The 27046-nt window shown below is 36.4% G+C and overlaps 1 protein-coding gene across 1 annotated transcript in view; it reads right to left on the reverse strand.

Annotated features, from left to right (window-relative positions):
- The window catches only part of INVS (inversin), an 83290-nt gene that overhangs the window by 52753 nt on the left and 3491 nt on the right, over positions 1-27046 (reverse strand). The window contains exons 2-3 of the mRNA XM_058027190.1: positions 26793-26962; positions 20872-21038 (exon numbers count right to left, since the gene is read on the reverse strand). Coding sequence (XP_057883173.1) covers positions 20872-21038; positions 26793-26898 — 273 coding nt within the window. The 5' untranslated portion in view covers positions 26899-26962. The remainder of the gene's footprint in view (positions 1-20871; positions 21039-26792; positions 26963-27046) is intronic.

A 27046-nucleotide genomic window follows, 5' to 3' on the forward strand; every position in this document is an offset into this window, starting at 1 on the left:
CTACCCGAGGGGGTCCCACCCTACTGAATCCCAATGACACTTGCCTACTGATAATGTATATATCTTGTGAGATGTACCTAAAACTGCACTTCTCCCATAAATTAAGTACATTCTCCAAACAGTTAGCTCATTACATCCTTGTCAGTCATGTTTCAAATAATAAATTTATAATCCATAGAATAAATCATTAGGTGTGTTGTCTGTTGTCCCCCCCCTACCCACCCCCCCTGGGACTTGCATTTTGAACTATAATGTTTCTAATAATTTCAATTACCTTCAGTATTCCTCTTCTTCTGATATCCTAGCCACTGCTGTCCTCTCTTTGACTGACAATCATGCCTAACACTGTGCCATTCTTAAGTATCCTTAAAAAAATACTACTCATGGTTATAAGTTTGCTCATAAAAAATATTTAGATTCAAGTGCAACCACCAAGGAATTCTAACACATGCCTTCTGATCTTATAGCTCATATTTCAGGTCTATCTGTTTTCAGTTCATTATCAAATTATAATTCACCATTCTCTTACATTTTGTGTCCTAATTTCTAATTAAGCTTGCAGTTTTCCATCTAGCATCACAGTTAATATTTTTGTACAGGCCTAAAAAGGCAATTTATTGAATTTATTTCTATGAAATAAGCTAACTAAATATCCAGTTACTCTTAAAGAACCTACTGTTGACAGAAGGTGTTCATTTTACCCAGTTTTCTATTTCTGCATACATATTTATCCCCATATAATTTCAAACTCTTATATGCTACTGAGGTCAAATGGGCTGCCTCTCTCAGCTCCTTCCATCTTAAAACATTACTTACCACTATTTTAAAGTGTTATTGAATGCCATAAATTCTGTAATGTCTCAATTCCTAAAGAATGATTCATTGATCAAAACTCATTTGCACCTTATCCCTTGCTGTTTCTGTACTCATGAGATGAAATTTACCAAAAATCACGCATTAACCCCTGACTACAGCCCCTGCAGTAACTAAGCCTGGTCAGCAAGTGTGCAGGGAAGTGGTAAAACAGAGGCTCCACAAAATGAGCAGCACAAAGGTCAGCCTATTGAAAGGGGTGTGTTTGAAGACTGCAGCGCAGCAAGTCCACCAGCCACGGCAGAAAAGATTTCAGAGGTCTGATAATTACACATCTCTGCCATAGGTTAATAATTTATTAGCTTATTAAATTTTGATTGCTGAAATATATTCATTATTAATTAAGCAGCACTTATGTAAGACATTTTAGCAAAATTTTCTTAGCAATCTTTTGTGAAAAGACAGACTATTTAACAATCAATAAATCCTCTTCAGAGGAATGTAATATATAATTCTGTTACTTTTACTTTTTCACAAACAGAACAGCACAAAATTATTACAGTTAAATTAATTGCAAAGATAAAACATCTCCTGTTCTAATACTACACCAATCATAACACAGGCAGTGATTATACATCTATTAGATTATTATTGTACTTAAATATTAATAATGCTTTAATTTTTCTTTTAAACTCTCAAACAGTATTTAAGAAAGTAGAGCTCGAATATATATATAACAGCATCTTGAGAACAGAAAAACTAATTATATCATGGCTTATAGCATACATATTCACTCATGTACACTTTTCATTTGCTTTAGACCAAGATTAAGAACTGCTAACGTACACTGAAATTTAGCATACCAGGCCACTGATCTCCTTTTCCAGAGGTGCACATTCGTCCAAAGTAAATAAATGTAAAAAACCCAAAACAGATTACTGTGATCTTTTAATAGTCAGATTAGGTTAGTTAAGCCTTTTAAACCCAGCACTCCTTAGAAGCTGGAGTCGAGACCTAAATCATTGCTTGCACCTAAAATACAAAAACGTCTGTACTTTTTTAATAGTGGCCCATCAGTTTGTAAAGCCAGTAGAAATCTATACCTTAACAAATCCTAAATCATATTGTAACATAGACACTCATGGAGGTAAAACATGCACAATGTGAAAGTATTTCAGATTTTGCCTTAAAAACCCAGGCAGAACAGATCAGCCACTTGGCACTGCATTAACATGCTTCACCAACAGATTAGCACAGATGCTAAAGCCCAAGTGAAGAACAGCTCTTTGCTGTCAGATGCTTTCAAGAAGCAGTGAAAGTCAAAAAACTTGAACTCCTTAATTGCTAGCTAAGCCTCTGAAAGACAAATACATCCATGAGGTTTCTCTTTAAAACAAAAATGGCAACTGAATTTAACCTGCTTACCTTCACCGAGTAGAAACTGCTCTTTGATCTACTCCATCTTACAGAAGATAATCCTACTGTATACACAAACATGCTCACTCTCTCTCCAGTGAGGAGGTGCTGAAGAGAAGATGCTTTACCTTACAAATAAACTTTGCACAAAATAAACAAATTTTCAAACCCCAAATATTTTAATGACCTTGGAAAGGAAAGGCGCTGTGTGCATGGTTTCTTTAGAGGTTGTTTCATCATTTAGCATCTCTTTGAGAAGAGGCACATTCTAAGAATGTCAGAAACCACTTGGAATGATATGGACTTCTGTCACCAACACCTACTAGTTTCAGTAGCTTTTCAAGAAACAAACTAAGCACTTAGAAAAACAGAATCTGTTCCATCATACGTCTAATTTGATATCTATAGAACAGCCTACTGTTCCAAAAGTAACTGAAATCCATACATCAAAAGGAGTATTTTGATATATTATTAACTACTTGCCAGAAATCTCACAAGAATTCTTCAGAAGAAAAACTACTAAGAGAGGCTAGCAAGTAGATATATGAATTTAATTGCAATTAAGAATTATTTGGATTTATAAATTAGCACTTGTGTTTTGAAATCCTACCTATGCATGAAATACTAGAGCTTCTTGTTTTCTAATACACGAATTCATATTGCCTGGTTACAACAGCTATAAGCCCTGTAAAAGCTACCCTTTACTGTATATGACTGCACCATTCTTACACTCTTTGAATATCAGTAAATTTGTTTTAAACAGCTCCTGTAAAAAAACCAAGTCAACATAAAACCCCTACTTAGAACCCCAGTTTCTAGTAAAAACTAGTAAAGTTACCATCAAAATATCAGGCTGTCTCTCTGGTTATCACTAACTAAAGGTTAACTCCTTGATTTAAAAAGTAACTGAAAAATAAAAGTAAGAGAAAATGTTTAGGATTATTGTTTTACGCATAATCCTTAGCAGTCATCCATTGGACTAGAGCTTTGACAAAAAAGATCTGCAAACTCTTTATTACCTCTGGATGGTAAGGATGATGCCATGCCTTCTATCTAACAAACACTGGTGGATTTAAATATGTAATGTTCTGCTAACCCCTTCAAGTCAACCATGACAAAAACATCACTGATTTTTGACATTGGGTTTAATCTCGTGAAGTACCCTTTTAGCAACTTTGTTAGCAGCATTCTAGACTCAAAAGTAAAACACTCAACTGGAGAAAATCTCTCAGACAGCCGAACAGAAACCTTATTTACCAGTTTTCAAGCTGAACATGTTCATCTGTCTGGCAAAGCATCTTAGGCAATACATCAGCAGAGAACATCAGCACGACTTGAGGCCAGCTCTATCAGACATTTTGACTGAAAGCAAGGCAGTGTCTCAACTACAAGCAATTCTCCCTAAAGCCTCTTGCAAGATTGGCTTTACTCTCTTGGTTTCCATAGGAATAGACAGAACTATCAACTGGCACACAGTTAAAGAACACAAGAGAGAAGACAATGGACCAGTGCTGTATAAGCCAAGGTAAAACTGTTTCCCAGCATAGGCTGAAAGAAAATAGGTGTTTGTATCTTCCAGCCTTTGACCTTGTTTATCCATGGCCTGTGTACATGTTGCTCCTTTGTAGTGTTCTCAGCTCTTCAGCAATAAATGTTATGGTCAACCTATTGAAATTAGTGGCTTTCATGTAAAAAACACTTCAAGGATGAAAATGCAATTAGCATTCTCATTTCCAGTTGATCTCTTCCACTGTTTCTGAACTTGTTTTCCTGTAGCGTTCTTTTGAAGTCACTCAGGCAGAAGTACCCACAACATACAATCTCTGGGGATTTACAACAAAGCCTGAGATGCATCATCCATATTTACAGGATCACTGCCCACCTCTGCATAAAGAATCAAACACTAAGCTTTCAAAAAATACTTTATTTCAAAAAATAATGATTTGAAAGATTTCTCAGAAAGTACTGATTCCCTCCTCCCCAAAAATAAAAGTACTAGAAAATAAGTTACTACATTCATTTTCTTCATCTTAATGGCTTTGAGTTGAATTATCTTGAAGTAAGAGCACTGTAGAAAAACATATCCCTGAAACACATGTATGCATTTAAAAAATCTAATAAAAATGTTACAGATCACAGTATAATCCATCCCAGAATTCTACCCGAAAACAAGTCTAAATAACAGCCATTAGTCCAGTCTAAGTTTTTTATCTTACCTTTGTGCAGTGCTATTTCATTCTGGAAGCAAACTAATTGCCATTACTACTAAGCATCACTCTGACTAGTACTGTGTCACTACTGCCTTGTACTTCTTAATTGCACCCTTCTGTGTGCATGTCATGTCCTTACAGACTGCTGGAAGCAACAACGCTTGCAAAGTGAAAACGTTGCATATATGCTCAATTTTGAGCACAGCTTCACAGAATTTTTTGTTATTATTTTAACTGCTGTTTTGTCTGCAAATAAAAGCATGCCTTTTATGCAATTTAAATATATTTCAAACATATTAAGTCCTATAACAAACCGCTGTGTGAAATAATTGCAAATCTACCTATCAATTTCTATTGGACGAGAAAAGGTCTCCAGCCACAGTGAAATCTCCAGAACTGTTACAGAAGTAGACAGACAATCCATATTGAAAACAACCAGCAACAAAGGTAGGTTTACTCTTAATTTAAATAATTATTCAGACACTTCAGGCTACTTTTACATATGGCAAAATTTAATAGTTTCTATAGATACTGCAGTGATGTTTGATATTCAAAATGAAGCCATAATCTATTTAAATACTGGTAGATAAATCAAAGCTTTCATAATCTACTCAAACTGCATCCTAGCAGTAATAAAAGTACTAGATTTATTTCTCTTTGTTTGGACTAGAGGCAGATAAAATAACAGCTCAAGGTTGGTGTTGCAAAGCCTTCCCAAATCCACACCATATTAACCATGCTGAAAAACACATCCTTTGTGCAGATCTCTAGCTATGTTTAAGTGTTCCCATCATAAGGCTGAACACAGACAGATGATATTTATAACATAAATCAATCAATATTTCAGCAAAAAATATTCCTCATTAATAAAAACTGGTAGCATTCTTCCTTAATCCTTCATTAACAGAAAAAAAGTGTAACAAAAGACAGCTTCAAACCACTCTACAAAGAGACAAAAAAATTTAGACTCCTAACAGGCAAGTTAAATTAATTTTGTATTTTATGAAATGCTGACATTAGCTGTTGCTTTTCAGGCAGCAACAGAATTTGCTTATGCAGTTCATACATATCAATTTTGACTTAAGTGTGATTCACTTAATTCTCTTTAATCAACAATTTAACCAACTGTTTGCAGACAAAGAGAGAGACAAATGAAAGATTAGTGCTCCTGGAGTTTGTGGCTGGCCATAAGACCTGAATTTATTTTTCAAATACCTCCTATAGCAGTAGGCTTGCATGCTGAAGACATCCTATCTGGTATCCTATTGATTCAAATGACAAGCCTGAGCATCAGATTAAGGATGTGTCAGACACCTGATAGAAGATTCCTGGAGATTTCAGCAGAAAGGTGCCCTGTTTCAAGATGATCTATTGCTGGTACTTCATTTATTGAAGCATACGTGGGTACATTTAACACAAAACTAATTTGCCTGAAGTTAGAATAACATTTATAATCAGTGAAAACAAATATCTTCCCTTTTTACTGCAGAATAGCTGGGAAAAGACACCTTATTCCAACAGAAATCACCCTACAGTCCACAAAATGGGACTAAACCAAACTGATGAGCTAATAACAGTGGAAGTTCTGTTTTAATTTGTCAGTGCCAAATCTGGACACACACAAGTAAGTGGTTTCTCAGTCCCAACAACAACATTTCTTCTCATAACCATTAAAGATCACTCGTGGGGTCAGCTGCAGAGGGGCAATTAATGCAAGAATGATGTTTTATAAAGGACACTCAGACAGGGAAATGTCTTTGTCTGCAAAGGTACTTTTAAAGGTACAGACTTGGCAGCAGACATCAATGTCCTGGGAGAAGAGCTGGACAAGTCCCTTGTGCACTGAGGGATGCCACAATGCTAAACATGCTCAAGAAACAATAATAAGTGAAACAAAAAGAATCCTATTCAGATCTCAAGTGTAACTCTCCCACTACTGCAAGCACCATGTTTAAAAAGAAAATACCATTTTTAAGATGGAACCATTATTTTCAAGATCAAATGATAGAAATCTTCACCTGTCCTTTGAACAAAGCAAAATGAGAGAGAGGAGGCAGCTGTTTGACAACAGTATGTAGGAGACAGTCAGCAGTTGAAACCAGGATGATTAAGTCAACTTAAAAGAGACAAATATCAAGCAATATGGAACAATGTTCTTACAGAAAAAGCACTGCTCCTGCCTGAACAAATTACTTTTCTTTGCTGGGCCTATTTTTATCATGTTCAGTTCTAGTTGGTCTTTGCAATAAAATGTCTGAGTTGAAGTTATGCACCAATACTTTTTCAGACTTAAGTACTCATTTAAGGTGTTTTTTTAAAACAGGATCGCTTTATCTACTCACTCTTGGTAACTGAGAATCTTCAGAAATTAATACAAATTATTTTATTTGTTGATAGTAGCCTGAAAAATTATTGTTATGGAAGAGGCCTTAGTAAAGATCAGAAAAAGTAACAACAGGTGAGTCCAGAAGCTTTTCCAAATTTTACTCACAAAAAGTATGCACTGAACTCAATAGATGAAAATAAAGTAATTCTACCAGCTGGCTGCACAGATATTTAAGATATCATTCCATATGCTATGCAGAATTAGTTCCTTTTCACTGGGAAACACAACACAAGCAGGGCTCCTCAATGTTCTGCCACCATGGTTTGCACTTAAACCATATTTGCAAAATCTTTTAGAAAATCACTGCAGTTGGAGGCATTCCTTTTCTTATTATTTTAATGAAATTTCAGATTCAAATTTCAAGTGCTCAAGAGCAAGACTGCTCAACAGAGGCAGAAGGATGATAACACAATATATATTCTGGGCCAGACAATATCCTCCTTGGATTATTTCAAGCACAGCAAGCATGGTAGCAAAATATATAAACCCAAGTGGAGGAAAAGAGGAGAGTTACCAGAGCAAGAAGTGAAACAGAGATGCAGAGAGGTAAAAGTACAAGTTTAAAAATGGGAGAGAGTCGTTTGTACAATGAAAAAATAAATCAATTTTGTTAATGAAAATAGCTGTGATATTGCTGGAGCAAAAGAGAAAGAAAACATCACCAATAACAATGTTTGAGCCAGAGAAAAAATGGGAAAGACTGGGGAAACCACAGATCACTGTCATGGCAAGGAAGTTGTCTGGGAAAAAATACTGGATGAGGATTTTCACACCAAGTGTTTGGTAATACTCTAGAAATTAAGATACTGAATTATGACACTCTTTTTATCAAAATGGATAAAACAAAAGATATAATTTTGCAAAAAAAAATCAGGGAAATGGATAGATTTTCAATAAGGTAAATATATAACTTAAAAAACAAATAAATAAATAGGCCTGGGCTTGCTCATTTTACCACAGTGTGTCTACACTGCAGACAACCACACAGTGCAGAAATGCTGGGTCAGCTTAATGGATATTATGGATACTGAAGCCAACCAGGCCACAGCAGCACAGTACTTCTCCTGTAGCTCAGCACCTTCAAGCTGTGAGAGTAGGCTATGATGTCACTTCTTCATCTGTCCATCCTGCAGCCCACACCAGAAGGTTAAATGTACTTAAATGAGGTTAGTCAGACTCAAAAATAAATATCAAGACCATAAAGTCCAAGCTGGGGAAGCAATGAAACAAAGCAGAGAAAGATAAGTCATGAGAACTGGATTATCAGAAAATAAATGACAGAGGTACAGTACATGTTAGATAAGTAGTTGCAAACCCAAAAATTATTCAATACACATGAATTCAGGCTCTCACACAAAGATAGGTGTTTGAGAGCATGGCAGTTAATCTCAAAGGGATAAAACCCCCCTGATTCCTGACACACAACACCACTGAAATGTGGTAACAGACAATCTGTTCAAGATTTCTGCCTCTGGAATGCTTACACTATTGTACTAATCTATGAAGATAAACTTGAGATGAAGGATTGGTTTGCCAGTATTTACAGCAGACCACCAGTAAAAACCATGTTGCAAGTCCAGATGACCATCAATAAGTGCTGCAGGGGAGAGAGGGGAGCAGCAGGGGAATCAATCCAAATTGAAACACCGAGAGTAAAACCACTACTTCAGAATAAATGACCAAACACATAAGAAAAAAAAATCTGTGAGTTTTGAAATACCTAGAAATCCATTAAAAAAAAAAAAAAGAAGAAAAATATACAGTTGTCTTTTGTTAAATTAGCTGATGCAAAATAAAAAGCTTTATTCCACTGTCTAAAAACCTTGCTATTTCCAGATCTGTTATACAGATAACCATGGCCAAGTACTGCAGATCTCAAGGCAAATGTGTTACTTAGAGAAGGGGAATACTGGCATGGTTACAGTTGAGACTTGCTTACAAGAAAGTGGCAGAATAAGATTACAAGTAAAGAAACCACTATTTCAGCAATTTTATAAGCAAATCCTTCATTAAAATTTTAGTCCTATTATTTATTCTGGGAAGGTAAATATTAGCACATCTGTGACATAAAATTACATGTTCTACATGTATAATGGATCTTTCATTGGATTTATCTCATTTAGAACAACAGAAATCTTTCTCCAAGAAACAGACAGAAAGCAAAGATCAAAAACAACTATAAGAAAATGCAGACAAAATTCAACTGATGATTTTGAAGTCCAGTGCAGGAATGGATTGTAATAATTACTCCACTTACTTTGAAACAACTGCTTATATCTCAAAAAATATACTGGCATCAACATATCTTTAGAACGAAATATTAAAATAAAGTATTTGATTTCCTTACAGCTTCTATTAAGTGATTCCTTCCATTAATGGATATTTTCTTCCCCCACGTCATAATCTTTTGCATTTATATTCCCTATCTGAGTAGTTAACTGGCTTTTCCTCAAGACATAAAACCAGTCTGATCTGGTATAACACTGCCAAATCTGTTTCACACAAATTCTGCCTGTCTCAGAGAGAGCGAGAGAGCGCACACCACACGTCCTCATTAACTAGCAAGATATGTAATTAAACAAGAAAGGGTTAAAGCCTATGTTAGCCTATTCTACTTTTCTATCTGTTACTTTTTAAAAAGCTTTCATATGTCTTCTTCCTTGTTTCTGAAAGCTAACCATTCCTTCTTCCTTTCAGGCAAGCTGACATTTGACAGCTTAACATAGCTGACAGGGTTACCCAACAGCTCACCCTCCCTATTCTCAATCCAATTAGACCTCTAATCCTCCAGATGAAAGGCCCAACTACTCACGTTTCTCATGACAACGACAGCTATTGATTATTTGTCACTACAGCTAACACCTTCTCTGTCGAGGCCACTCTGACAGAAGCAAACCTACCAAATTAGACAGCACTTTATCTGCCCTGGAGGCCAAATGGCACAACAAGTAAAGGCTAATAAATGGTATAAAAATGAACAAATCATAACATTATGACAGGTTGATCGTTGCCAGCAGCTTCACAGCTCAAGCTTGATGCTCTGTTAGACCCGTTCCTTCTGTTTTCTCTTCCACTCCTGCACCAACTTTGACTGAATTAAAGGCCAGAACAATTAAGGCATTTGACCAGCAAAGATAAGCTAGGATAGAAGTATCATCAAGGGACACGAATGTCAATAGCAGACTACCGTTTGTCAATAAAAACATTCCAGAGATGCAAATGCTCATGACTCTGCTCTCCACTAGGCTGTACTGGCTCCCTTTGTACAGGGCTCCTCGAAAACCCAGGCAGACTCTCCGGGAAAATTAACCCCAGAAAACCAAGCTTGAGCTGGGAAACACTGAGGCAAGGAAAAAGGAATCCCAATACTGTGCTAGATGGCAGACAGATGTTACAGTCGTTATTCCATTTAATATCTACACTTTTTTTTTTCTTTGCAGCAGAGTGATAGAAACCAGGGCTAAATAATTTGAATTTATCATTATAAATTTGCTTCAATTGTTTTCTCTAGGACAATATGCAGTATCTAGTGACACAGGACCTCACAAGTCACATCACTCTGAGGCAAATTGAAACCATTTATTATTCTCAGGGTGGTACTATCCAAAACCAGTGAGATTGGAGGCAAAGTCCCTAAACTGTGGCTGTTTGCTACAGCAAACGATAGAAGAGAACATTAAAAAACCCCAAAATGAAACACCACAACCACAGGAATATCGTTAAAATCAGGCAACCAAACAAATAATGCGAATAAAAATATGCAAATTATTTAAACAGTAAAAAAGCAATTGATACTGCCCTGCCAAAATTAATTAACTGGTTCTTCAACTATGCTAAAAGGAGTATGTTTGTTTCAGCAAAGGATTCCTATGCTTCTGAAAGTAACAACATAAAAATATTATTAAATCAAATTACATGAAAACTTAAAGTTTTAGTTAAAGACATGAAACATGAATATCTGCTATTCTATTTTAAATGAGGAATACGGTCTTGCTCAAAATACAGGTTGCAAAGATAAAGGAAATTACTATGCAAGTGCAATACAATATTAATTTAAGAAATCTAAACACTGTGAAAAGATCTATTCAGTAAAAAAAAAATAGTATTTTATTGTTTTAACTTTTTAGGCTTACAAAATATTTCTGGGGGTGAATACATATTTATTGATCATTTCAACCAGACATAGATGATTTAACACTTTACTTATGGGCAATACAGCACAAAATATAGATATTTAAGTAAGTAGTTTGGCAAACAGATCCCTTATGACTACAGCCTGAAGAAAACTTGAACTTCAGGACATTTGGATAAGTTGGCTCTCACAAAACTCAAGCAAACCTACAAATAAAATTTGAAACAGTATATAACATTTCTATGAATAAATATTAATTATTACTATTCCACTCTAAAATGTACTCCAAACATAATAAATCACTGCAAAGAGGAGACAAATATTGTCATTTTCAAATACCAGAGAGAAACATTTAGGAGATACAGTTTTATTTATATTTTACCCATTTCAAATAGCTGCCTGCCCCTTCCAAAAGGAGATCAGTTCAGAATTCCTAGTGCTGAGCCCCACAGAAGCCCCTGTGAAAAGGAGACCTACAGAGGTGCAACTGGCCTGACCCAACCCTCACCCCAGGGAAGATGGAGCAAACTCTTCCCAACCTGCCACTCATGTACAGGCACTTATGCCTATGCTGGTAACAGTGAGCACAGTGTTCTCAGAAGCTGCTCAGGTTTTCCAGGATCAAAAACTCCTTTATTGTTTATATTACAAACCTCCTACTTATCCCAGGTTATAGTCACTGCTATGGTTTGTTCATATTTAGCAGACTCTCATTCTTTTTAACACATACCTTGATAAAAGAGAAATGGAACACATATTATTCTCCCAATTTGCTTTATTAAAAAAAAAAACAAAAAACAAAAAAAAAAACCACCACAACAATGTTGTGCTAGAGGACTAGGTGGGGCCAAACAGTGAAGAAAAATTACTGTTCTTAACACCTAATCTTAGCAAAATCTGTAAGCGTCTTTAAGACATTTACACTAATGAACATTGACACATATCCTGTATAAAACTACAGAAGGATATTCTCAACACTATTCTCCAGATTCAAACAGTGAGAAAAGGGGAATAACAATCTTCTGTATCCCCGTCTGTCTGCAAGAAGCCGAAAGAAAAGAGTGAGCTGTGTACCTGTTATCACTTGGGACTTTTCTACTGCAAGCCTTATTTATACTTGGTTTATGATCACAACTCTTGTTAAGTGAGAATCTTTTCCACTATTACAAGACAAAATCATAAATGGTACACCATTGTATTTTTCAAGCTGTGTTCCAGATGTGCCTCCTTGAGAATCATACTGAACATCCCTTACACAAAGCAAGAACTAATCCACACATCTTCCCGAAAACCTCAGATGCATTTATTCTTTCTTCTGTGTTTAGATTATGTTTACAACCTCACAATAAAATCCTTGGATACTACAAAAATAAAAATTGGATAGCACAATGATGGCTGCCAGTCAACAACTGCCCCAGGCAACTGGAGACCAACACTTCAAATGCATGTCAGAGGAACACACGACACTCAGTCCATCCCTTTCCATGCAAATATACTCTACTACTGGGTAGACTATTGGGGTAAATACTCCACACGTGCTCCTGTTGCAAACCCTCTCCTTAAACATCCTCCATCCTCCTTCAGCTTTTACTTCTACTACTCTAAATGAGGGAAAATTCCATTTTGCTGTTCCGACTGGAAGTAGATAGAACCATTCTGTCTACAGCAGGCTATAGAGCAAATCTGTCATATTTAGAGAATAATTCATTTTAGCATCTCAGACAGCTTTATTTGTTTTCTTTTACCAGCTAATCCTAAACACAGACAGTAACAGACGCTATGTTTTCTGGTTAGCCATGCAATAACTCCTTTGATGTGTAAAATATCTGCTGGAAAGCAGCTATAGTCAGGGAGGTAGCCACAAATTGCAAGCAATACTTTCAAACATGTTTCACCAGAGTAAGTTAGTTTAGTAACCAACTGCTACTAAAATAATTTAAAAATCAACTCTATAAATGCCATTGGCTCTAGACATTCATACCATATTTATCAATGAAATTTGTATAGAAACCAAGTTTGATCTTACATTTAGTCTGAAATTCTGATCTCAAACTTCAAGTCAAAAAAATACTTTGGCACGTGAAAATTTTGCATAACCTTGTCTTAAAATATGGTTTCATGCTAACATAAAACCAGTGAGAAAGCAGATTCAGATGTCTTAGTATCTGCTGTGCAACTGAAACCTAACATGTAGAACAGTATTTCCACAGTTTTATCTTCTGCAGAGAAAAGAACTGGCTGGATTTTAACCCACGTTTTGACAGTAGAGACAGAAAATTGCTGGATACCATATGATTATAGCAGCTTAACACTTAATGAGGAAACAATAAATGTGCATGTTCTTGCCTTGTTACAAGACATGACAAAGTGTGCAAGCTGATAGTGCACTGCCCGAATATATGAGAATAGCATTTCAGTCTTGCAAAGTACTGCCCAAATTTCACTCTGAACGAAGACACAGCAGAGGCAATTGCAAGTATTAATGAAATCTAAAGAACACTCAAAAGGAGAATTAGGAAATACATACAAGATCCTGAAAGAGTCACAGCAGCAATTTATCACACACAGAAAAACATCAATTGCAAAAGGGCTCCCATCCTTCCTGAACTGAAATAGGATGCTAAAATTCTTACCTATGGTTTTGAGAATATTTTTCATTATGTCACTGCTCATTTAAGAAATTTCAGCCTTGCAAAGTCTCTGTGTTATTGTTCATTCTCAGCAGTGACAGCACAACTTTCTTGGGGAGTGTACTGTGAATCAGATCTCTGTAACAATGTGAATTTTCTCTCCTTAAATTTTTCCTGTAGCTATTTTTAGCCATTTCAATAGGGCTTGCAGCACAGATCAATGGTAGTATCAACCAACAGTAAAAATAATTTGGGGACATGGGGCCTTGTGTTAAATAGGCAGAAAATTAATTGTTCTTTTGTAGAGTTCATTTTCTGCCGACTCACTGGCCAGTGAGCAGTTCTACAGCTGTGAAAAGGGCTCAGGGGAAGGCTGTGGATGGTACCAACCCCTTGGTAGCTAGGACAGCTTATCTACAGTCTAACACACACAAATCACACACAAGGAACTACTCTGCCTTCCACCCTTGAGCAACTTCAGGCCACATTCACTAGAGAGAACTCATTGTTCAGGAAACTAAAGAAAACATTTGTATCATGGTTATTGTCTGTGGCTTAATTAATCACAAAGGAAACTACAGTCCCACATGCTAAAAAAATCACCTCTCCTGGCAGGTAGGCAAACAGTCCTGTTTCACATCCTGGTGTGTTCAGATTTCTCACATTTAATCAAATTGTATGTTCACATGAAAATACCACAGAATTAATGTAAAGCTTATTTACATTTCAGGAACCTACATGCATAGAATTAATATTACTCATTATGAGCTCTCAGTTAAGGGGGAACCATCATAAAAGGTTATTGGCCTGAGGAAAACAAGAACATGAACTGGCCACCTTTGTCTCTGACGTGATAATTTATTTTCATTACATAGATTGGGAAAGAAAGTTAGAAGCACATGTGCTCTTTTATGCAGATCAAATAAAGCCTTATGAAAGATCTGAGAGACCACAGCTCCAGGAAACACATCTTGGAAAAGGTAATGAGAGAAAAATGTATAAACTGGCTCCCAGGCAAGTTATTTCAAGAGTTTTTAATACAAACACTGCTCAAGAAAAGGAAAAAAAATTTCTCTTTTTGCAGTTCTTGGACTAATCTGACTGTACTCATTAGATAAGTCTTGAGAATAAACTTTCATATAATAAGTGAACTAAAGACTACCTTGTGTTTCCAATTTTCTACCATGTCTAATGCTTGCCACAGGCTGTCTTTTTTTACTTTACTTTTACTGTTACTGCTGAGTACACAGGAACAATGTACACTCAGTAGTACATTTTTTCTAGTTTAAAAGAAAAAATCAAAGACCATTAAAATATATCCTTCTACTTTACACAGAACTCCTAACTGCATCCTGGATGTACTGTTATTTATCAACAACAATGTTAGCAAATAAATAATAAAAGCTATATAATATTTAACGCTACTAAAGTCACATTTTCCCTCTGGGGTGGTATTAATCTTCCTGAAGCCAAAATTAATATCCTCCTGACATTTAAGCATCCTGATAGATTATTTGAAGTGCATATTATTAGAAACCAACAAAAAAAAATTGCATTTTTTCTTCTATCTCTATGAACACAAAAGGCTGTGCCTAAAGTATTCAGAAAGATTCAGGTAGATTACTCCCCAAAAGAAGCAGATTGCTAACAAGTGAGGATCCCCTGTGAGAAATTTTGAAAGAGGCAGGCCTGCTTTCCCCCACACACCTCAAATTAAACTGGAATTACTTGACGAAAGATAAATGACAAAACATATACATGTATTTTGGGTATGCAGAAACATTTCCATTCATAAGTATCACACGTGGGTGTTTCAAAAAGTTGCAATTTAACACTAGAAGCAAATTGCTACAAATGCAAAATGCCTGCAACTGAAAATGAATGCCTGTTGTTAAACTGTAATCCCTGTACTCAAATCCCCACAGCATGTTTATTTCTCAATAATCTAAATTTTACAAAATTAAATAATCTGTACCCATATAGTACTACAATTCCTCAGTGCAAAATCACTGACAAATTATGCTAATGATTCTACTTCTGTTGCAATCAGTCACAGTTTCAGTTCCCAGTAAATTACATCCGTGTTCAGGAAGTTACAACCACCTTCTGAAACTCCCATGGCAATCTTTGCAGGTGCACTCCTGCAATAATTTGTATCATTTTCTGGTGAGTTTGTATTTTTAAGGGTTTTTATATTTGACTGCTTTTAATTTAAATTTTATTAAGTTAATGACTTGACCTGCCCCTTTTTCTTATTTTTTAAGGGGTGTGCACCCTTTCAAAATTGCTTGTGAGATCTGTCCATTCGAAAAGAGAGACCAAAGGAGTGGAACAGAATAAAATCCAAAAGGAAAAACACCAAACAACTTAATTTACATGGCCTTCTCCCTACAAAGACTGAATCCCCTCCATCATAAGGCTGATAAAAGAAAGATAGATCCTATGAAAGATCACATCAAAGACAATTGGAAAACGAGTTGCTAAAAAAAATGTATGCCTTGGGTGAGATTAATTCGTCACAATTACAATATTGACAATACAAAAACCTCCATCAGACAGACGCATGAAAGAGAGAATCAGCTGGTCAGGGTGCCCTAGAGTACTCATCTCACTTTAGGGTGAATGACTGCACCCTCAAGTGCATTACTTTTAAGTTATCTACATGACTAGCTCATATGTAGATATCTGCAATATAAATTTTTAGTTTCATGATATTATTCTCAGCCCATCATCTCACATTGCATTGTACTATATTATTTTCCATTGAAAGAAGATATATTTGTTACATTTAAGCACACAGAAACTATCTCTTTATTCAAGCCAAAAATCTTTCTCAGACCAACAGATGTATAAAACTTAAAGGCTGTAATACAAAGGATGCCCATCACTAAACAGAGGACTAACCATTAAGAACATAATTACTAGCATGAAGCACCCACTCATCGAAGGTAATAATTTCAATATATAACCACAGGTGTTTTTCAAAAAGCATTAGTGTTTCTAATAGAACAGCCAAAATTTCTGACCATGCCTTATTAATTTCAGGAAATTTTTGCAAAGAAAGGTGTGAGAATGCTTAGTCTTAGAAAGGTGACAAGGGTAGAAAGTGGATATCCAAAGCCTTACTTCTTGCAAATAGTCCAGAACGTCACTAGTGAAATCTGAGACAGAGAGATTATAAGAATCCTCTGTTGACATGAGAACAGATGTTGAGATGAGAACCTGACAGCTTTTCACCAAACTATTGCTTTGTAGACACGGTCCAGTGACAAAAACCATTTGAATGAAGCATGGCAAGACCAGGATGACACAGCAGCTCTGAGTTCTGAGACATGAGTTTCCTCACTGACTGGTAAATACGGCCTGGTTATTAAAACAGCACTAGACAGAGGTACCAAAATCATCAGATCACTTCTTACCTGTGTTGAAACCCTTGGAGCAGAAAGAACATGCAAAAGCACTGGCCAGCCTGCCTAGGTATGCTATCAGAAATAGTTTTGCTAGAGATTGTGAGCTGCTTTCATAGCAAGTGCAAAAATTTTGGTACTGCTTATTGACACCCAAATCAAAAGAGAGCTACTTGAACAAAACATGGCTCTGAAAGATGTCTTCTGGGACATTTGTGAAACAAAGCCAAGGCACTTGGAGTGCACCAATGTATTGGGAGGAGATCAACTACACAACTGCAAGTAACAAAGTAACTACTTCAGAAGGACTTAGAGAACAGAAAAAGGATTAAGGAACTATTGTTAAACTATCCATCAGATAATGTTTTATATGACCATATGGATAGTGCCAAAATCTTTACCTATAATTTCAGAAGAACTCTGTACTAATAACAAATAACAATCTGCATTTTGAACGCTGGATCTGATTGTTGGCATTTTGAAGGACTGGAAGAAATGCTATTACAGAATGAACTCCTTATGTAACAATAATGACAAACATGATGGATGCATAAAACTAGCAGAGAGGTGGATGTTAAAAATAAAACAATGTAGAGCTGATATGTACACAGGTGTATGCACACACACACTCACCCAGCACAGCCAGGTTTGCAACTCACACAGGTTGAGCCAGAAGCTAATTTTACAAGTGTTAATGGAATGATGTGTTACAGTTGTTCAAGTCCTACCAACCAGAAATCCATCCTTGAAAAGAAGAGCAGCTGAAGTCCTAATCCATTTTACCTAATTCTGATGATTTATGACTGAATTCAGGTCAATGCCACATTTCTGAATATTTGTTCTATTATAGGGATTTAAAAACCCACAAGCAATTTTACTAAGATTGAAAGGCATGAACTGGCAGTTCTCTTACAGTGAAATCTCCAGACAGAAAAATGGGGGCAGTCTCGCCTCATCCTACAGAGAACAAAACCAATTGTTTTTATGATAACCAGGATTACCAATGGGAGAGACACCATCTTGAAAACACACAAATTATGACATTCAGCTCTCTTCAGTTCACAACAGCTGAATCATTGCTTCTGTTTGGCATTAGAAGAGCATTTTCTCACAAACTCTTTGCCTCTGAGACAGTTCTGAGGTTCCCAAAGAAAGGCAGCAGAGACCACTTTTTGTGAAATCAGCTGCAAGACTTTTTCAGAGGAAAAAGTGCAAAGGGACACATAAAGGCAGCCTGTAGAATGATGACCTAAGGAGTCTCAAATATTAGAAATATATAGAGTTTGCAAACAAACTCTAGCCCTCAGAATGCCTGTCCGCTGTGATCTGATGAGCAAGGTGTCCCAAAAGCCCTCCAAAGAGACAGCAAAGAACGGCAAAAGTAATCCTGGTACTTAGAGAGGAAGGTTCTGACTCAGGAAACCTTCCTTAATTTTACCTCCATCTGCTTTAGTTAGCATCAGTGTAGAAAGAGGTGTCTTTTCTTTCCTACCTCTTCACTAGTTGCATGTAAAGGTCTGTAACCTAGCTTCTCTCTCCTAAGAAAAGGAAAATTAGGATGCAACACATGTACAATTTAGGAATCTGAATTTCCAAGCACTGCCCTTCTAAACAGCTTGCACCTGTGACTACCAATTAATGGGGATTTATAAAGTCATGTCAACCTGGTTTTGATGAAGCACAGGACAGCTACTGACTCACAAGCTTGAGCACAACAAAAACCATACGGTGGCCCTGGTAAATATGTATATTCATGATTAACCACCAAGGACAAATCAACTTTGGAAATGGATGATGTCATAGCATGTTTATTTTTCTATCTCAAAGTCAGCTGTACTGAGAAATTTTACTTTTGGAGAAAAAAAATTGGAATATAAACCAAAAGTATCAGCAAGTTTTAAGCAGAATGCAAAACATTATTTAAATAGCCAAAACTGCATGAAACATTAGGTTGTTCTGAATTTTAATTTTACGTATTTTTCAGAAGACACGACAAATGTAGATCTAAAAATGTTAATATGGAAAGACTACAGACAAAATTTCACACACATGAAATGTTAATTTCATAAGCTGACATCAATAACAAGTAACTATTCAGAAAACACAGAAGGGAATTTTAGAGGACAGCTAAGTGAGGCAAATAAAAAGCATTTGCAAGGGCTGCTTCCTGACCCTTTTTGTTAGGGAGTGCATCACATCTATCTAGCACCTTATACAGTAATTATGTGACTACATAAAATCTACTGCTACAATCTTTATCTCATGCTGTTTTACCTTCCTTTTCATTTGTACTGTCAGCTGAAAGTCCATCTAAGATGGTCCAAGTATCCCATGTTACAATCTGCACTTTCAGGACTGAAGCGAGGCATAAGGAAATGGAGTTAGAGGATAACATGCAGTTATAGGATATTAGCCAAGGCAAAATCTCTCTTGCCTTGAATTGCTACAATACAAATGTCCACAACACAAACATTCAGACAAAGATTTAGACAAGAATTTGTATGGTTTAATATGCTAAAATGTATTTTTAAAATCTGGGGAAAACATAATTTGTAAACTGAAGTTTTTAATATAGTTAAAATGTTCACGTGTCTATCACATCATAAAAGCTGAATGTCTGCATGAATACAGTAAAGTATGTCACAGCAATTTTTTAAGTCTCTGACATTGCTGCTTTTATGAAATTCCTATCTTTGAAACAACAACACACAAGTAAGCTGGTTGGTCCCTTCGAAATACAGAATTAATCCTGGAAACAAGGTTATGATGATGACTGAATTATTGTCATCAGAGTGTAATGGTATGCAACCAAGCAGATGAATTGACCTATTTCAAGTCAACTACAACCTACAACACTTTAATTCCCTGTCAGGGATGCAGAACACAGACCACAAAGTTCCTGAGTTCCTGTGGATTTCTATGCAAATGTACCTGGAGAATATCACCTTATTATAGTCTTCCCAAAATGGTTTTCTATCTAACTGCTCCTTACTGAATATCATGCCTATACTATAGCTGCCTTTACATAAACCTAATTAAAATAAAATTATAAAGAAATGCAGATTGTATTAAAACATCTGAAATATGTGAACAATTACGAACAGGTGACAAGATATGTATGGAAATGGTTTGCTATGGAAATCATAGCAGGTGCTCTAAATGGTACCAAAAGACAGTAACATCCACAAAAAAAAATGCTAATTTTTGAGCAGTTATGGTTTTAAACATACTATAAAAACTTAAATAGTAATAAAAAGCTCTTTGTTTCAGTTTGAATTTCTAATCTTCTCTGTGGGGTCTTTCTCACAGTTTATGAACTCAAATGTCTTGGTTAGCAGCCAAAGCCACTCCCTTTTTTCTTTCCTCCCCCATGAGCAGCCTGCTTAGTCTCCTGTGGAGAGACTGTGGATACTTCCTCCAGGCCTAACCACACTCAAAATTTCTTGCAGCTCTCAAGTTATACTTTCAATTGCCTTTTATTTTATTGTTGTAGACTTCCTCTAGCACTTCTTCAGGGGGACAATGTAACTGGACAGATTGTAGAGGACAAAAACAGACAGTAATGAACTGACAGCATTCTCCTGCACCACTGGCTGCTGGGTAAGGTAGAGAATTCAGGAGTTAAGCCCGGGAAGAAGGGCGTGGAAAAGATGATTTTAAGGTTTATTTTGGGTTTATTTCTCATTATGCTACTCTGATTTGACTGGTAATAAATTAAACCAATTTCCCGAGCCTTTTGTTACACTTTCTCTTTGCTGTCCAGCTGAGAAGAGGAGTGATAGAGCAGCTTTGGTGAGTGCCTGGTGCCCAGCCAGGGTCAGTCCACCTCCCAGCTGTGGTGAAAGCCCTGACTTCATGAGCTCTTCACAGAAATTACCTTTTGTGCAGCAAGATGGAGAGCAGTCCTTCGGCTGCGATCCGCTCTGTTAACATCAGCTCCAGCCTTCAGCAACGCCTCTGCACAGTCCAGCCTGTCAGCCAGCACACAGTACATAAGGGGAGTTCTTCCAAACTGGTCCTCTTTATCTTTCAGCTCAGAGTTTCCTGAAAAAACCAAAACAAAGCACCCATTTAAACCAGTGAAGTATATCAGTATCTAGCTAAAAGCAGTACTTTTTAATTAAAAAGTCATCTTACTATAATATGAACAGTAGGTATCTCATTATAATGTGACTAGGCTGAACAAAAACTGGAGTATGTGATAAACTCAAAGTCATTACATTCTGTCCTACTTTTACTTGGCAGTTACAGAATATTTCAAAATACATTTGCAGAAAAAAAGGACATTCAGAAAACATTAGTTCCACAAATACACCTTCCACCAGTAAGATTCTGCAGTGGCATAACTATAAATAATTTTCAAATAGTTACATCAATCCCAGCTGCATAGATTAGTTTAAAAAATATCAACAGCACAGAAGCCAAATAGATCTCCTGAAACCTGTAAACACTGTAGCTAAAACAAACTTTGAAGCCTACTCACAGTAATGTTTATTTTAAAAGCATAAACATCAATATTACATCAATACCATCATTTACTTCAGGGTGCCTTACAATATGGACACTACTAAAAGAGTTCTCAAGCTTTATTGAATTGATAAGGTTAATAAGGCAATAATCTCAGATCTTGTTAAAAAAAGTCAAAACACTATTCCTACTCACAGTCCAAAAAACCCTCCAAACAAAGCCGTTTCACTATAAAGTTTCGTATTTCTGTGATGCCACCGCATAAAGGCAAGCACCTTTAACTTCATGGCTGTCAACTATCACACACATCCAGACTCTCCAGATCTCCAAAGGAGAACCATTGTCTACAGTTACCCAAGGAACATTGAATTTTACAGGCAAGTTAGTTTTGCTTTTTAATTATTCCTTTGTCCACCTGACTGTTAATGCCTCAAAAGCACTCCAGCAGAGGCATGCTGCTTCTTTACAGAGTCTTTGCTCTCTCTCATCATACTACACTTATCTACATATCCAGTAATTTTATTCTTAATTATAATTTCTATTGATTCACCCAGAAGAAGAATCAAGGAGATTAAATATGAATCAAGGGGAATATAAAGAATTAAAATTCATTCCGTACCAATCAAGCCACTTACAAAAAACACTGTCAAGTAGGATCTTGCCAGTTAGAGAAATAATTTACTCACTCAGTACATTTTTTAGTTCCTTTAAAACTGTAGAGTGATTACCATGTCAATCACATGATTCACTATGTAACACTTTTTTTTTGCCTTGAAAGTGTGATTTGCATTGAGAAAAGTCTTTTTGCTCTGCAAAAAGTTTAAGAACATTTCCAAACTTTTCTGTGATGCAGATATAGAAAAATTCTTTTTTTTCTTCACCTGTGGACTTGTTTTCTCTGACTTCACCTTGACAACCCACTGGTTTTACAACTAATCTTGATGCCACTAGCAGTTGACTAAAAAATCAAAACAGCAAACAAACAATCCCCAAAAAATCCCACAAGAAGTCTTCTACTGGTGTCACCATCATATTTTCTGAAAAATCCCCTTGCCCGGGATTCTTCTCCTGAGAAGCTTAGAAGCCTCAGAGAAAAAGGAAACCAATATTATCTCATTTGCTTCTCCTGTGTTTTGCTGCTTTGGAATGTGGTTTGGAGATGGTTTATCCAACAGGTGGTTGTTTGATTGGTTTCATGTGATTTGTTTTTACTTAATGACCAATCACTACATTTCACTGCTAAGTGTTAACATAACCTCAACAGTGTCTTAAATTGCTTGAAGCTGATGGGACTTGAACAAATATATTAAGAGAAATTCATAAACATTCATTTCTTCCAATAAGACACAAGCAGATGGACTTATGCTCAGACAATGATGATTCTTAAATCAGCAGTGTCCAAAACCAGCACCTTTCTCTCAAATTCCAGTTCCCCTTCTGTTACAGAATGTCAGAGGATATATATATATATACACACACATACAAAAGATTTAGAGGCTAACCACAAGCAAAAATGGCCTAAAGCTCAAATGCCACATAACTAAGCAGAGCAACAGATATCTATGTTCATTTTCAGTTCCCAAAAAGTGATGTAGCTGATGACAAGGAGTTTCCATGACTGCATACAGTCTGAGGGAAAAATGAGCAAGAGCCTCAAAACTTGATGCCAGTAATCTGCCTGAAGCTCCTGCACTATTTTTGAAGGTAAAGGAACAATCTTCAGCTAGCAGCAGGTTTTCTTCAGTTGTTTACCAGGGCTCTGTAAGGCCCCTAGAATGATTAAAATCCTATGAGCATTTCCCTAAAAGGGTGTCTTGTGCTCAGGCTAAGAGACAGGACAAGGGCTAGGAGCTACTGTATCACCATCAGGTGCTATGGGGAGATTAAGCTGATGAAAGTCACTAGCCACAGCACCTTGTGAACCTCACAGCTGCAGCAAATTACCATTTCTGCAATCAAGAAAGCACAGGTAGCCTTCAAAACATTCATATTTAGGTACATAGGGTACCTAAAATGTGCTTTGGCAAAAATAAATTCTCTTCACATACCTGCCTAATAAAGAAATTTTAGATCCATTCCCTTTTAGAATAAAAGTCCTCAGCCCACCAGAATATGCATTCCATAAGCTTATTGACAACAGAGATCATGATCACAACAGAATCCAGGGCCCAAGTCCAAAATTTAATTCTCATAGCTGTACTTCATAATTTCCTCACACTCCATGCAAACAGTCATATCAGACTCTTAACATTTCTATGCATTTTTCAAACCAGAAAAGGAGAAAGGGCAGCAGGAGGGTGTGAACTCTCCCTAATTATTAAAAGACAGACCATTTCTTGTCACTTGCAAGAATCTTGCCTGCTGCAGTACCTCAGGTTTATCCTACCTCCCACAATATAGAACAGGCAAGAGAGAAGTAGAGAGTAGGATCAAATAGCACGCAACTGCATATTTGTAGCCCATGGTTCAGTTAAAATTAACAGTGAAACATCACATCAGAGATTTAGAAGCATTTGGATGCAAGCAATGCATGATAAGGGCTTTAGAATGAGGAGCTGGACTGAACAGACACTTCAGTATAATGATTATTATAATCATTATTTTCTTCTTTTAAACAATTAAAACAATTAGATGCCTCTTCCCAAAGCATAAAACGGAAAATGATCCTCCAAATACAAAATTAACTTTTGTTCGCTTTTTCCCTAGGATCAAAATCATACAGATGGATTTTAACACTGAAGAATTGTTAATTAAAGACATGTTCAGTGTTGTGTAAAACACAGGAAAGAAAATACTGTGAGCATTCCCCAAAGCCCAAGAACGTACAATTCTAAAACAATGTGATACAGCACAGGACAACTCATGCAATGCAAACAACTAGCACATTTCTGTTAGAAAATTGATTATACAATTGGCATGTACTCTATGGCATTTAACCCACAAGCTTTTTAGGAAGTCCTGTGATTAAGCATTAGCAGCAGTTAACATAGAGAGATACTTTGTTACAAAGCCTCCTTTCTCTAAATAAATTTTCTACCTACCTTTGGTTCTGTCCGTGCCTCTTTCTGGCACAGGGTGTCAAAAGGAACACATTATCCAGAACACGCTGTATTATTTCAAACACCTGGTCCTTTAAAATTCATCCATACTCTATAATTATAGGCAAATAAAGCATCTATGTTTGTATACAGCCACACACACTCCACCAAGCTACAGATGGCAGAAGGAAAAATCACCAAAGAGGTTTGAGGGGCTGCTCCAAGAGACCGTTTGGCCAGCCTCTATGCCCCTCCTCTGTTAATAACTGAACAGGGAAAGCATGAAGAGGAGAGCAATAATGAATTTAGGGAATAAAGGGTCCTCCCTGAAAGGAGGAGAAAGTCAGGACTGTCCATCGCTGCATCCACCTCTAGCTATGTATCCAAGATGCAGAGCTTGGCTGTATTAGAGAGGTGTTTTTAAGCAATCCAGCAGACATAACACTGGAGTACTGTCCTGAATTAGCTGCTGCTGCTGAGTTCAGTCATGAAATTCAGTGAAAAGCACCAATTGCTCAATTTTCTTCTGGCATCAAGTTATATTTTAAACAGTGACTGGTAGACAGCTAAAAATATTACTTTAATGCATTCTTCTTCTGCTAGGCAATACATGAAGTTTTGGGTTGGTTTTTTTCTTTTCTTCTTTTTGGTCCAGTTCTGGAAAAAGTAAGGTCTGTGTCATATCCTGTCAAAACACGGCAAAGCAGAAAAGCCAAATTTTGCTAGTACAGCAAATGCTACAAAGATTGTGCAGTTTTCTCTCCCATGCAAAGGTAAAACAGCATTTTTATCTTCTTGCTGCATGATCATCATTGAAAGAAGAGCATTTTCCTTTTCTGGTTCTAATGGCTGTTTTGTGGTATGTTTGACAAGATGTACCAGCAACAAGAAATAATATTTCTTTCATGTTTCCAAAAATATCTCTTTTGGCGCTGAGTTTAACAAAAACACACTGAAGTTAGCAAACACTCTTTGTTGCTTCTTCAGAATTTGAAAGCCCACACTTTTTTCACCTCCACATGCAGGCAGAAGGGTTTTTTAGAAACTTGAATATTTAAAGCTGCTTTGTAGTTGAATCTCACAGTTTTCTAGAAGTATCTCCATATCATCTGCTGTTTATAAAATGTTTTTAAAAAGAGCAAACAGCATTAAATGCAAACAGTATATGTTTGAACCATCACATGACAAAGTTGAAGGCCCAACAAAAAAATAACTGTTCCAACAAGTGCAGCTTCTATAAAGTCAGTTCCCTCAAGTGTGATCCTGTTGGAATCAAATGAGTTCTAGTTATGTTTTGAGAAAACTGGATACACCTTGTAAAGAAGAGCCCCTTACTGCTTTCTGTGCAGCTTGGACAACACATCCAAACAAGTCTTCACCTTGCCTTCAACAGAGGTCAGCAGAAGATAGGTAAAGAAATCTGATTGCTGGTTTCATGCTGTTATCATTAAATCCTTCACACACATTAAAAATGACAGTAAGTGTCATAAATACAGCCTGTGCTTCTTACTATTTCACAGTCCTTCAACCCATGCTAAACTCTGGGAATAGGATTTTCCAAAAAACACTGAGCAAATAGAGCTTCTTCAGTATCACCTGGAATTGCATTTAATCAGAAGCTCTGAAAAATCCAAGTCTTCACCTATAATATGGCAGCCTTCCAAATATATGCAAGACTGGTTTTGGAACGTAGAATATATACTGCTTTTAAAAACTATTAACCTGGAATGCCATACCATTCCTGAAGAGTAAGGGAAGGCAAAATACTGAGCTTTTTAATGGATGTGCATTTTTTTTTACTTCAGATTCAACAGGACTAGACACTCTCATTACTTTTAATTTCTTTTGAGAAACACTGTCAGTCTATCAGAATCAAAGTAATAAATAAGGCTGGGCTCATTTTGTTAACACATACTACACAGTGACAAGACTTCAGAAACAATAATAAATTATCTGTAGAAACACATTTATCAAATTTCCCAAAAAGCAATTAAAAAAATTAAGCATTTGCAGCTGAAGTATTTCAGCACAAAGCACTTCTTCAGAACTTCAAATTCCCTGAAAGGAGTTCTATCGCTAACCAATTTTCTATTTTACTTCACAAAGAAGTACCAATCAAAAGCAACAGGTAATAAAAAGTAAGAAAAATCAGTCATATTTTCAGGGCAACATTTATTCTAGAAGCACATATAACCAAGACATCAAAAGTATCTTAAAGATCAGAGCTGTAAGTTGAAACCAAAAAGCTTCAGTTCTGAAGTAATCCAAATGCATCTACAGTGAAAACATTTACCTGCTATTAGCTTTTGGAGGGTACTCTTATCTCCATTAACAGCAGCAGCATGCACTTCAGACGCTAACGAGGAACCACTGAAGAGGCAGTTTGCTGAAATATTCATACTCTTTCAAGGTATTACTATAGGTCACATCTGTGCCACCAACATTTTTTGTAGATATTCAGTTCTAGAAAAAAACCCAAAACCACATTAACAATAGAATTATTTTCATGATGAGTCATTAACATTATTCAAACAATGCTAAAGAGAA

Source organism: Melospiza georgiana, chromosome 1 (assembly GCF_028018845.1).
Source record: "Melospiza georgiana isolate bMelGeo1 chromosome 1, bMelGeo1.pri, whole genome shotgun sequence".
Classification (NCBI taxonomy): Eukaryota; Metazoa; Chordata; class Aves; order Passeriformes; family Passerellidae; genus Melospiza; species Melospiza georgiana.